Source organism: Stenella coeruleoalba, assembly GCF_951394435.1.
Source record: "Stenella coeruleoalba genome assembly, chromosome: 15".
NCBI classification, from domain to species: Eukaryota; Metazoa; Chordata; class Mammalia; order Artiodactyla; family Delphinidae; genus Stenella; species Stenella coeruleoalba.
This window is the reverse complement of record NC_137161.1, coordinates 30,554,771-30,568,438: the sequence shown is the minus strand read 5'-3', so window position 1 is coordinate 30,568,438 and position 13,668 is coordinate 30,554,771. Positions and strand designations below refer to the sequence as shown.

At 47.5% G+C, this 13,668-nt stretch overlaps 1 protein-coding gene across 9 annotated transcripts in view; it reads right to left on the bottom strand.

Moving 5' to 3' along the window:
* Nucleotides 1–13,668, bottom strand: part of SMOX (spermine oxidase) — a 67,215-nt gene that overhangs the window by 15,196 nt on the left and 38,351 nt on the right. For 4 of the 9 annotated variants that reach the window (XM_079944301.1, XM_079944304.1, XM_079944302.1 and 1 more), the window contains one exon: nt 10,667–13,663. In XM_079944301.1, the coding sequence (XP_079800427.1) occupies nt 13,526–13,663 (138 nt within the window). In that variant the 3' untranslated portion in view covers nt 10,667–13,525. Of the gene's footprint in view, nt 1–7,764; nt 8,422–10,666; nt 13,664–13,668 lie in introns of those variants that run through there. The other 5 variants (XR_013831520.1, XR_013831521.1, XR_013831523.1 and 2 more) reach the window with 4 other exon arrangements.

Below are 13,668 nucleotides of genomic sequence, written 5' to 3'. Positions count from 1 at the left end.
TTGGCTTTGAGTAAAATGTCCAACACTTGTCATGTTCCCAAGAGACTACAGGTAGTTCAGTCTTCAGCTAGATAATATCAACCACATACATACAACCAGCATGGGAATGATGACTGTAGCCCAATGGACCCTTGGAAGGAGAGCTGGTTAGATAATACTCTGGGCTGTCCGGAGTGGTGGTGTTCTGAAACTGGAAGAACCAACTGCTGGGGCCAACATGAACCAGTATTTTGAGCCAAAAGCTTCCATCCTGTAGTAGGGAGGTAGTCTGTTTAAAAGGTCACCACAATTTCAGACCCCTCATCCCAATATTACAAGGTAAAAAGACAGCCAGTATCTGGGCTCGGGAGCAGAAATTTCACACTGTGGGTCTACAGCAGGTACTGGACTTTCAGGCCTGGTAACCCCCACAAGGCACAGGAGGGGCAGTTAAAAGCAGGTACCGGGAGCATGTTGCACACCCCAAAGAGGGCCCCATCTTGCAGCACACTGGCTACCCTAAAGCTGGGGACACTGGGCACAGCCCCCACAGTCTTCTCACAGAGGTGGGGGCCATCCGTCAAAGCAAAGTTCAGCAAGGAGGCAGACCCTAGTGTCAGAGGATTGAACTCTGGGCTCCCCAGCAGGGGTTCAACAGCAGGGGAGGGTCTCTAAGAGGGTTCCCACATGCCAGGGCAGCTGAGCCCACAGGAGGTCGACAGTGAGGACAAGGGAGAAATGTAGGGAGGGAGCCTTCATCAGAAGGATTTTAGGGGGCCTCCCTGTCCTGGATAACAGTGGGTGTAGAGGCAGGTGGGGTCAGCAGCTTGCCCAGTACTTTCTCTAGGCTTGATGATCAATCAGCAAAACATATCTGACCTTTAAGCCTCAGCTCATGTCTCCTGCACACGGGACTCTCTGCACACAGCTGCCTCCTCCTGTGCCCTCCACACCAGGGAAGGAGCTTTCCAGGAGAGCGGGATGGGGCTACAGAGCCCCAGAGAGGCTGTGCCACAGCAGAGGCATCCAGCATCCCAGTTCTAATCATCTGTAAAGCACTGAGCTGCTGACCTTGTTCTCAGGACATGGCAAAGAGTCCTGGAGTGGCCAAGAGGAATGGAGGGAATAGCAACAGCCCTTCTAGAGGAGGTAGCCTCTTGCAAGTGATTCTGGGACATCTGGGAGAAGCTCCTCAGGTACCCCAGCCCAGCCCATACAACTGATTAAAGAGACTGTCCCTGAGGTGCATATAAAAAATGGGGCCCTAGACTGCAGGAGGCCCCTGTGAAATGTCAAGGTGACTGGGGGAGCGGGGAAGACTCTCAGTACCCATCAAAATGGGACTAGGAGTTCCTTTACACAATCCTCAAGGGATTGAGTGAAGCCTGAAGGATTCTGTGAGTGGGAAGGAGGATGGTCTTGTGAAATGTGACAGAAAGAGAAGCAAGCCTCCAAGGGCACTGGTATTTGCCCAATTTCCCCCCCCCACCACACACACACACACGCAATTCCTTAGAAAGCTGCATTCCCACTTCCCTCCCAAGGCCCCAGCTCCAGTCTACCCTTCCTCTCCAGCTGGGCTCTTGCTACCCATCTTGCTTGCTTCCCACACTCTTTCCAGGACCTCTGACCCAGCATCCCCCAGGGCTGCTTTTGCAAGTCACCTGGGACCTTTCACTTCCCCAATCTCCTCCCCACCCCCGTCTCTGCCATAGTCCACACTGGTGGCTGCTCCCTGCTTCCTGAAATATTCCTCTCCCAGCCTGAACCACACCCCTGGGATCTTCTGGTCCCCTGACCACATACTCTCTCTCTCTCAATCTCTCTCTCTCTCTCAGTCTCTCTCTCTCTCTCTCTCTCTCTCCCCCCCTTCTCTCTCCCCCCCTTTCTCTCTCTCCCCCTCTCTCCCTCCCTCCCTCCCTCTCCCCACCCCTCTCTCTCTCCCTCCCTCCGTCTCTTTCCCCCGCTTTCTCTCTTTCTCTCTCCCCCTCTCTCTCTCTCCATCCCTCCCTCCCTCTCTCCCTCCCTCTCCCCCCCCCTCTTTCTCTCCCCCCCCTTCCTGTGCAGGTGCCTCTCTATGCCCTTAAGTGTCCCTCAGGGTTTTTTTTTCTTATCTCAACTTGCTACCCAATCTCATCCACTCCAAATCATCTAAATGACCACTTGTACATAAATGGATCCCAAGGGTCTACTCTAGCTCTAAATGCGTGCTCACCCTCCCCTGGATGACCCCAGACACCCCAAATACAAGCCCACCGGCCTCATGCAAAGCCATGTCCTCTACTACATGCAGGCATGACAAGGCCACTGATGCTGAGGCTTCAGGCTCCCAGAGGCCCTGAGCCTGCCCGCCCTCTCCACTTGCCATTATCTTCCCAAGACCTTCTTCCCAGACCCCCTGTTCAGAATTAAGCCCTGAGTAGCCCTCAGCCTCTCCAGTAGCTCACACCAAGCTCATCCTGGCTTAGAGTCCACTGATAGAATCCATGTCTTCATCCACTATGAGGAAGTGGACTGTCTGACCCTGGGCTGCTCAAGACTAGGTATAAGTGTTCATTAAATACTAGATTGAAGGAGTTGCCCCATTACCCTTGCCTGGGACACTGCCCCAGTGCCAACCTGATAGCTGGCTGACATCACCATCTTTGCAAGACCCTCCCCTCAGCTGGTTCCACCAGTCCTCAAGGGGCTAGAGCCTGTATTCTTCCCCAGCCAGAGAGCCAGCTACACCCCGGACTTCTGCAGAAAGAAGTCCTCCTGCTCCAGGTGCCCTGCAGCCCACCCACCCCTCCCACCTGGAGCCCCACTCTCCCCTGCAGGCCCCTCACCACAATTACCACCACTACAAGCTAGTCCCTTAGTCCCTCCTGCTCCAGGCACTGACAGGTCCTGGGGAAAGGTCTGGGACCTTGGTGACCTGTCAGATCCCTGACTCCTCAGTGCCCTCCTGACCCTGTTTCTATTCCCATCCTGTCATACCCCCAGGAGGTTACATGTTCACTGTCCACTTGGAAAAGAATTTCCTTTTTTTTCTTCTTCTGTGGTTCAGCGAAGCACAAAACCAGATGCTTGTAAAGGCTAAATCCGTCCCATAGCCTCTCAGCTCAGAATAACTCTCTGGGGAGCCCAGTGGACCCAGGTGGTGCTGGGGGTGGTACCTTTGGGAAGTGGGGCTGCACTCAGCTCTCCTGCAGGTCTGGGCTGGCGTTTCTTCCCTTCCCCGATCCACCCCTTGGTGGAAGCAGGGAAACAAAGGGAGTGCTGAACAAGCCCCTGGCCTACATTCTCAAATTGCTCTTGTCTGGAGAAGAATGAAGCAGGAATTCCAGGGTGAATTTGGAACCAAGAAGAAATCCAGGAACTGGGGCCACAACAGGCTGAGCTTTTAGAGCCAGGGGCAGGAGGGAAGGATGCGTTGGAGGAGTACCTCACCCATGACATTTGTGGACATTCCTTCCAGGAGTTCGCCATTCATGTGACTCCATCATGCTGTTTGCATCCACCTTTTTCTGTCCTGCCAGAAACCATAGGAGTCTCAGCTCTCATTCCTGAGACCAGCCACAAAGATCATGGTTCACTAGCCAGCCTATGGATTGACTAATTTGAGGTCAGGTCTGAACAGCTGAGCAGGCAGATGGGAATGAGATGGAGCATGTGATACAAAACACAGCTGTCTGTGTACCGGTGTCTGTGGGCAAAGTAATTCTCCTAGATGGGGGAGGGGTGGAGCACATAATGAAGGACATCTCTAGCACACTGGATCAGTTAAAAATGCAGCTGCAAGTAATAAGGAAGCTGCTTAAACATTGGTCATTATTTTTCTCACCTGACAATTTATGAAGTAGGTAGTTTCTGGCAGTGTAAGTCACACACACAAGCTCTTACTGTCTTTGCTTCATGGTCTTCGGTGTGTTGGTTTTTATCCTCCTTGTTGCTTCACCATGACCAATGGCACCATAACTCACATTCATATTCAAGGGGGAGAAAAACGGAGAAGGGTCTGGGCTATGGAATCTGCCTCCTTTTATCAAGATAATAAAGTTTGCCCCAAACCACCCTTCCCCAGCACACCTCCACTTGGGTCTTAAGGGCCAGAAGTGGGTGCCATGCCCACCCTGCAAGGGAGGCTGGTAAAATAAAAAACAAGATGGAGTGATTGGTTTAGAGCAGAGGTCTGCAAAGTGGGCCAAATTTAGCCCACCACCTGACTTTGTACAGCCTATGAACTAAGAACGGGTTTATACATTTTTAAATGGTTGGAGAAAAAAAAGTCAGGAGAATATTTCATGACAGGTGTATTGTATGAAAGTTATCTCTTGGCCCACAAAGCCTAAATTAAAAAAAAAAAAATTTGTTGAAAAGTTTGTCGACCCTGCTTTAGGGCAACGTGGATCACTGCCTCCTGTTGGTAACACTGCTGTTCTGAAAAAAATCACGATTCTGGCAGCAGAAGGAAGCAATGGATATCAGGCAGGCAGCTTTCAGTGTCTGTCACATAGGCGAGTCACCACACTGCAAGCCTGTGACAGTTATCTAATCTGAAACAGCATAAGCTAACAGTTCCCCCTCTCACCACAAACATAACACAAGGGGTTTTTTTTGGAAGCCCTCTACCTCAAGGACATTTTCCCTAACTGACCAAATGTGTGGGATTTTGAAAGAGACTAGTAAAAAGTAAAAGGGGACACAACGAAATATCTGGCTGGCTGTGCCCCAAAAGGCTCAATGAGGTATTATTTGCTCAATGAACTTGCCTCCAGCCAAGGGGCAGGTCCTCAGTATTACAGGTCCAGAAAATGGGTCTGGTCGGTGTTCCACAGTGTTCCACAGTCTCATAAAAGCTGACACAGATGGCCTAACTCACTAGGACATGAAGATCATAAGCCCAAAGCCAATGTGCTCATTTTTAATGGGAACTATAATTTAACTATCACACAAGCCAATGTCCTCATGATGATAAATGAACCTGATAGGAAGTCAAACTGTAGTCTGAAAGCCACTAGTGAGTTCAGAGACCAAGCCAGGAAGTTAAAAGGAAGAGTCACTTATTTAGTGCACCAGGCATGGAGATCGGTCCCCAGGCCAGGGTTCCATCTCCCAGTGCATTGTGCCTCTGTTTTCATCATATATCCCTCTCCATCCTCCCATCTCATGCTTCAATCCCAGCCTTTTGTCTCACTCTGTACCTTGAAGTTTGCTTTACTTGTCTCTAATCTCATTTATCATGGGTCCAATTTCAGAGTGGAACCCTCAGAAGCTGGTCTTGAGAGCTTTTATGTTCAAGCTCTCAGGGAATAGTCACCCTAGTAGACAAGCCTACAAGTACCAAATGCCTGGGCCTCTTACAGATTAGGCATTTGGTATTCCTCCAACCCCAGGTGGGAAATGCACCTGCTCAGATGGGCCCAGGTGCCCTCTGATGCCTCTCAACCAGTAACAAATGGCCAGGTGACGATCAATAAACAATGCATGCATTTTATAATATTTACTGACCACCTACTATGTGCCCAGTCAATGGGGATACATCCATTTAAAAAAAAATGTCAGTCTCCATGGAGTTCTCATTTCAGGAGAGACAGGAGTGATAGGTAATAACAACAAAACATATAGTAAATGGTGATAAGCAAAAGAAATATAACAGGGAAAGGGAACAGGAAGTGTTGAGGCTACAGGATGTTGCACTTTCAGTTTGAGTACCAGGGAAGGTCTCAGGTAGAAGGTGATGTGTGAGAAAAGGCCTGAAGATGGTAATGATGTAAACCATGCAGAGTGCTGGGAGAAAGCATTCCAGGCAGAGGGAACAGCAGGTGCAAAGTCCTAACTTAGGAGGAGACCTGGTATGATCAGATTAGCGAGGACTGTCCTACTGCCAAGAATTGTTTTCTGAGCAGCTGAGAACAAAGTAATGATCACCCATCCTCCTGATTCCCTGCAGGAACTTTCTACCTTCAGAAAAGACTTTAATACTGTCCAAACTTGTGGGTCTGGGTCAGAAGGGACCTTGAGAGCAGAGGGAAACATTGTAGCTTCTCAGGTTCTCCATTTGGTGGAAGAGGAGTAGCAGCAACTCTGAATTTTTAGAACAAACTTCTTCCTCATGAGCTGAGAACTGGGCAGTGGCAGTTAGAAGATCTTTCTGTAGTCTGGTAGAACGGAACTAAAAAAATGCCACTGGCTTCTATCTCTTCCAGCTCCTTAAGCCACAGTCAAGCCATGAAATGAATCCTCCAGGAATCTGAATCCCTTGGCCCATTCCTGCCAGGCCCCTTTGCTGGAACTGTACCACCCTGTAGCGTGGATGGCTTCCCAGTCTATGGGCCATTGCTCACTCTATCACTAGTGCCTAGAAATATCCTTCTTGGGCTAGATGACTCCCCCATAGAGAGGTGTAACAGTCAACTATTGCCATGATAATGCTGCAAAACAAGCCACCCCTAAATTCACAGGTTATAAGAACAAGCATTTGTTTTTCTTGTTTATGTGTCTGTCTGCAGGTGGTAGGTTTGGTTCCAGGCTTCTGTAGGCTCACATCTATTCCCCTTTCTCCATGTTCTCCTTGAAACATCAGCTATCAGGGACCTGTTCTTCTTATGACAAATGGCAAGTAAACGAGAGGCCAAACCCAACTGTGCAAGCATGCTGGGAGCTTCTGCTCATACCACATCATGTCTGTTCATTTTCTGTTGGTCAAAACAAGTCAGATGGCCAAGCCCAAAGTCAATGGGGCAGGAAAATATATTCTGCTCCCAGAGGAAGAGGAAAGAGATTGAATATTTGCTGAATAATCTTTAATCCATTATAGGGAGCTGGGTTAGGACTTCAACACATGAATTTGAGGGGACATAATTCAGCCAATAACAACCTCTTTAGTGGGAGGAGATGCAAGATCACACAGCAAAGCAGGGAGAAATGAAGAACTGAGGTCACTTTTGCCATTAACAACCACAACTGGCAACACCAATCTAGCTTTTGCCCCGAGCCAGAACAAGCTCTATTAAAAGGAATCAGGGTTCCCTGGAGAAATGGCTGTTTCAATGACAGAAGCAGGAAATATACAAGATAAGCCTGGAGCATCTTACTAGTGCAGAAAGTAAGGAAGTGCCCAAAAAAGAAAAAAAACCCACGCATTGATGGGGGCATGTCAAAGGGACATAGGAGCCAAATGAAAGAGCTCCCAGTGACCAAAGTGGGAACAATTTAACAACAGTATAAAGTAGTATTAGATTATAATCCAAAGTATAAAATAAATATCCATGAGTCCATTCTGATATAAATAAATGATTGAATAAGTTAATAAATAGAGAGAGGTAAGGGAAGAGAAGGGACAATTTTCATACGTAGAAGAATTCCAAATAAATTATGTAGATACTCTACTCTAAAGGAGGGAAGTATAACTCCTTAAGTGTGGGCTGCAAAGCGACTTCCTTCCGAAGAGGACAGTATGATGGCGCAGGGTGGGAGGTGGGTGGTGGTGGGGGTAGGGGTGGAGATAACTTTACAGTACAGAAACCTGACAAAGTCTATCTCAGCAAAGTGATCAAGGTCATGTGATGAGATGAAAATGGCACTTTTAACTCTGTGGTTTTCCTCCAGAAACCTATAACCCCAGTCTAGTCATGAGAAAAACATCAGACAAATTCTAATAGAGGTCCATCCTACAATATGCCTGACTATACTCAAAACTGTTAAGATCATCAAAGACAAGGAGAGTCTGAGAAAACATCACAACCAAGAGGAACTTAATGAAACATGATGGCTAAATGTAATGTGGCATCCTGGATAGAATTCTGGAACAGAAAAAGACATTAGTTTATTCATTTAACCTGTGGACTTTATTTAATAATAATATACCAATATTGGTTCATTGATTATAACAAATGTATCATATTAATGTAAGATTTTTTTCTGTAGTTGGATTTTTTAAAATATTTTATCTATCTATCTATCTATCTATTTATTTATTTGGCTGCGCCAGGTCCTAGTTGCAGCACATGGGATCTTCATTGCAGCATGCAGGATCTTTTAGTTGCAGCATGCAAGATCTTTTTCAGTTGCAGCATGGGGATCTTTTAGTTGCAGCATGCGAGATCTTTTTTAGTTGAGGCATGTGGGGTCTTTTAGTTGCGGCATGCGGGATCTTTTAGGTGCAGTACGTGGGATCTTTAGTTGAGGCATGCAGGATCTTTTAGTTGCAGCACGTGAGATCTTTTTTATTTGCGGCATGCGGGATCTTTTAGTTGCGGCATGCAGAATCTTTAGTTGCGGTATGTGGGGTCCTCACTTGTGGCATGCAGGGTCTTTAGTGCGGCATGCGGGGTCTTTAGTTGCAGCATGCAAACTCTTAGTTGCAGTATGTGGGATCTAGTTCCCTGACCAGGGATCGAACCCGGGACCCCTGCATTGGGAGCGTGGAGTTTTAGCCACTGGACAACCAGGGAAGTCCTGTAAAATGTTAATAATAGGGAAAATGGAGGTAGGGTCTATATACTCACTTTTTCTGTACATCTAAAACTGTTCTTAAAAAAGTCTATTAATACAAAAAAACTGATAGGGTTGAAAGGATAAAGAAATACACAATTATAATTGGACACTTCAACTATTCTCTCAACAATCAGTAGAAATAGACAGAAAATCAGCAAGGATACAGAGGAAATCAACAACACTGTCAGCCAGCAGGATCTGATCAACATCTGTAGAACACTCCACCCAACAACAGCACACTACACATCCTTTGCAAGCACCATAGATCATACACCAAGATAGACCATATCCTGGGCTATAAAACAAACCTCAACAAACTTAAAAGAATTGAAATCATACAGTCCAGATTCACTTGGGGAATAAAATAAGTTCATACTTCTTATTTATTTACTTAATAAACTTATATACTGAAGCATAATTAAACATTTCTAGCACAGAAGCTGGCACACAAGAGTCTGCTGGATGAACAAAATAGTGAATGAACGAATGAATAAAAAAGAAAATATCTTGGGGGCCAATATTGGGGGGGAATCTTACTTTATTAACTTATTCAGCATTAATTAAAGGTACTTTCTATGATTCATTGAATTTTTTTTTTTTTATTCAGAAAAGCTCACAGAATCCAGGACACAAATGTTCCCTGTGCAGCAAGAGGGTTGCATTCCAAAATGGCCAGCAGATGGCGCCAAAGGATGTGGTTCAGCCCATGAGGTTGTGCTTCCGCAGACCTAGAGGTCCTCCTCACCTCTCCCAGCCATGAAAAGGAGAACCAGCCCAGTCCTTCCTGTGTCTCCCTCTGCGGCCTGAGGACCCCCACCAACCACTGCTAGGGTGAGGATAGTAAGGATGCAGAGAGAGCAAGTGTAGGAAATGCTAACGTGATGCTTGGCCGAAAGAGAGGCAAGGAAAAGTGGGAGTAAGATGAGGGTTGGTGATGGGAAAGATGTGAGGACACTGAAGTGTGGGTGGCAAGCACGGAGTGGAGAGAATGCGGATAGGAAAGGACAAGCAAAGTCCCTGAGTTTGGGGCATGGGATGCACAAGTGATGGGTCACACACTTCCATCGTGCCTGGGAAAGGTCTAAAAGAGCAATCCCCAACATTTTTGGCACCATGGACCGGTTTCGTGGAAGACAATTTTTCCACAGACCGGGGGAGCAGGGAGGATGGTTCAGGCGGTAATGCAAACAATGGGGAGCGATGGGGAGCAGCAGACGAAGCTTCGCTCACCTCCTGCTATGCAGCCCGGTTCCTAACAGGCTGCAGACCGGTACCGGTCCTTGGCCCAGGGGTTGGGGACCCCTGGTCTAAAAGGACAGGTGTGAAGGCTAGCAGTTTGTAGATTTGTCGAGGAAGTTGCCTCCAGGTGGCTTCTATTTTGTCCGTGAAGCAGGAGACCATGGTGCCTATTGACAGTTGGTGGGGGAGGGGAGGTGTCAGAGTTGAAGGGGAGCTGACAAGGGAAGCCCACGAGGACTGCTGGCCAGCACCAATGGTGGGTCTGGGGGATGACGCCATTCAGCTCAGCTTCTTCATTCACTTGTTCATTCATTCTGCAAATATTCATTGATAACCCACTATACCAGGCACTATTTTGGACAATGTAACCTACATCCTGGGGAAGGGGTCGGGGGGACAGATGGACAAATAAATAAACAAAAAAAATATGACATCATGGAAAGAGAAGGGCTATGAAGAAACAGGCAAGGGGAGGGACAAAGAGTGCTGGGAGTGCTGTGAAACGGGGTGCTTAGGGAAGTTTTCCTAGAGAAGTGACAGCTGATTAGAGAACTGAATGCAATGAGGGAAAGAGACTTGCACTACCTGGGGGCAAGCATTCCAGATAAAGGGGACAGCTAGGGCCAAAAGAAGGGGGCCACGGAAGGAAGTGGAGGCCACAGAACAGATCACACAGGACATTGGAAATCACCTTTTATGCTCAGTATGGTGGGAATCGCTGGAAACCAGGGAAGCAAATAACTGGATTCATATAGTTTAAAGGATCACACTGGCTGCTGTGTGGAGAACAGGCTAAAAGGGCCAAGCATGGAAGAAGGGACACCAGCTGGTCATTATGAGAAAACACGGCTTTCATGTGAATATACCATTATGTTTGGCAGACCATTAATTAGACAGGCAGTTCTCTAGAACTGAACCAGCAGCCCACCTCACTCTGCACCTTGGGATCACCTGTGGGCTCATCCTGACAGCCCCGAGCAAATGCAGAGTGACTCAAACCAAAGGCACTTCACTCCTACCTTTGTTTGTAGGTAGGGCAGACATTCCAAGTGGCTCCCATGAAGGCGGAGCTAATATTCCTCACCTGTTCCAGAGCAGCAACAGTGGAAAGAGACAGTATTTGCCAAGTAACCCAGGCCCCCTGAAGGAACATTTCTGAGGCTTCCACAAAGCCATAACTGAACACCTTGCCCATGGATTCACTAATGCCCACAGCACAAGAAACCATGCAACAAATTCTACATAGAATCCAGTGCCAGGAAAGAACTTTCCTCTCAAGTGACCTCCCACAGGTGACAGAAATTGTATAGCAGGCATAGGCACAGGTGTTGGCCTGAGCATGCCATATTAGATACCACTAAGAGTCATTTGGGTTTCAATCAATGCCACGGCTGTTTCAGGAACCTAATCACAGCAAGGAACTCATCCTGTGTCCCTGGTACATCTAGCCTCTGGTACATATTTCTGGTGGGCATATGCACTCATTTCTTTTCGGTATATTTCGGTATATTTTCGGTATATTTCCAGGAGTGGAAATGCTGGCAGGCACATGGCCTGCTTTAGTAGAACCTGCCACCACAGTCTCCCAGTGTGGCTGTACCCAGTTCCACTCTGTCTGGTAATGGCCTAAGATTTTTTTTGATGGCACCAGCCTCTTCTTTTTATCACATAGTAACTAGAATAAGCCTGCACTGTGGCACCAAACAGACCTTGGATCAAGTCTCAGCATCACCACCTACCTGAGTGATCTTAGGCGCATTACTTGCATTACTTAACTCTCTGGAGGTTTTGCTTCCCTGATGGGATGAATCACCCTCCCCAGCCTGAGCTGGCATCCATGTCAAATTAAGAGACTCTACCTCCAGCACTTACGACTACCCTCCTGACTTGGGCACACCTGAAGCTCCCCAACATGCAATCACCAAATAAACATTTCCAGCCCTTCACCCTCATAGAGTTCTTCAAAATTCCTACACCTGTGATCCAGAGACTCTAAGTATTACTTTCATCCCCCATACTTATGTGATGGGCCACTTCTTTCACCACTTTCCCTAGCACAGTTGGTGGGGAAAATCCAGGACATGGGGAGGGTCCAAGACTGTATCACTTGTCCATTTAAGTATTGTTATGGAAATAGCTCCAAGATACATTATGTTAACTAAAACAAGCAAAATGCAGAACAGGATGAATACTTTGTCACTTTAGCATAAAAAGGAGAGAGAACAGTATACATTTACAGTGACATATCTAAAAACGGATACACAAGATACTAATAACACGGGGCCATTGGAAGTGGCAATGGTATTGGGGACAGGCGTGGGAGGAGGTTGTTCAGTGTATCCTTTTATGACTTTAGAGCTTTAACTACATTGATAGATCCTCTATTCAAAAATATTTTTTAAATATATACTTACAGTTTTTCAAGTTATGCATCAGGCGAACATGAATCCCTGACATAAACTCCATGAGGGATGTCTGGTGGGTCAACCCTGGCAAAGCAAGGATGCCTATTAGATATGTCCATGTAGGCGTGTGTGTAGGGGTGTATATGCATGTAGGAGGGTGTGCATGTAGGGATGTGCAGGCAGGTGCAGGGAGGCGTGCAGAGGAATATCTATGTGTTAGACATGTCCATCACAGCCTGAGGTGAAGGGGGAAAGGACGTAGAGTCATATCAAGGGCACTGCCCTATACTTCTGAAGAGTGGACCCAACCTAAGTTCATAGAGTTAGACCAGGGGGTGCACCTGACTTTTCATCACTTCCTCCACCACCCAACCCCTCAACCCTATAGAATTCAAACTCTGTCACTAGAAATCTGGAGTAAGAAAATGACTAAATGTTCTTTAAGGTTTTATGCATGTGTGTAAGTGTAGTTGCGTATAGGTGTAAGGGTGTGGGGTAGTGTATCTGTGTGGGAGTGATGTATGTGTGTGTGGGTATATAAGGGGTGTATATGTGAGTGTCTGTGTTTTCACTCAGCAAAAAAATGGCTGGACTATCCACCTTCCCAGAAGTCAACAGAAGCTAAGCCAAGGGCCAGACCCAGGGCCCTGTGGCCAGGTGACACTGATTAATAATTAACACATCTGAGCTTGGCATGGAGCCACAACAGGTGTCCCCTCCCATAAAACTCACCTTCACTCCATGTGGCCATGTTACCCGATCAGGCTCTGAGAAGTCTGGCAAATGGCCAACAGGCAGACCCAGGCCTGTCCTGAAGGAGCTGAGGCTGGGCAGTGAGGGGCCCTTACTCCAGAGGGGTCTCACGGGCAGGAAAGGAAACAACCACAAACAGATTGGGGTGAGGGGATGCCCCTTCCACTAAAGGCAGGCACCTTCCTTTCTGGGGGTATAGCCAGACCACAGCACCCCCACCATCCTTTCACTCAAAGAGGATATGACAGATAAACACAGACACACACACACACACACACACACACACACACACATATACACACAAGGCTAAGAAAAACGGAAGAGAGAAGCTGAGGAGCACAGGAAGGGCAAGCCTCTTTTATTATCCCAAAATGCAGAGTATTGAAGGCACTTACAATAACAAGTTCAGAGATGAGGGGAGGCATGGGGAGGTCAGAGGTCAGAGCACAGAGGTAAATCAACAGACCCCACCCTGGTCACCACCCAGCAAGGAGAAAAGGAAAAGCTACAGGGCCAGGTCTGAAGCCATTTAGATGTCTAGCTCTACAAAAGATACAAATCCATTCTCCAGAGGATTAGGAAATGAGGAGTACACAACAGCAAGGGGCAGGGCTGAAAGTCACAAGTTAGTGGTTCTTTAAGGAACACGCTCGGTAGCGAGGAGGCCCTCAGGTCCCCTGCTGGAAGAGGTCTCGGTACATCTCAATGAGACGGGCAGCCTCGCGCTGGCCAGAGAGCAGAGCACCATGGGTGGTGGAATAGTACTTGCGGTGGGTGGCCTCACCTGAGAACAGCACCTGCATGGGCTGGG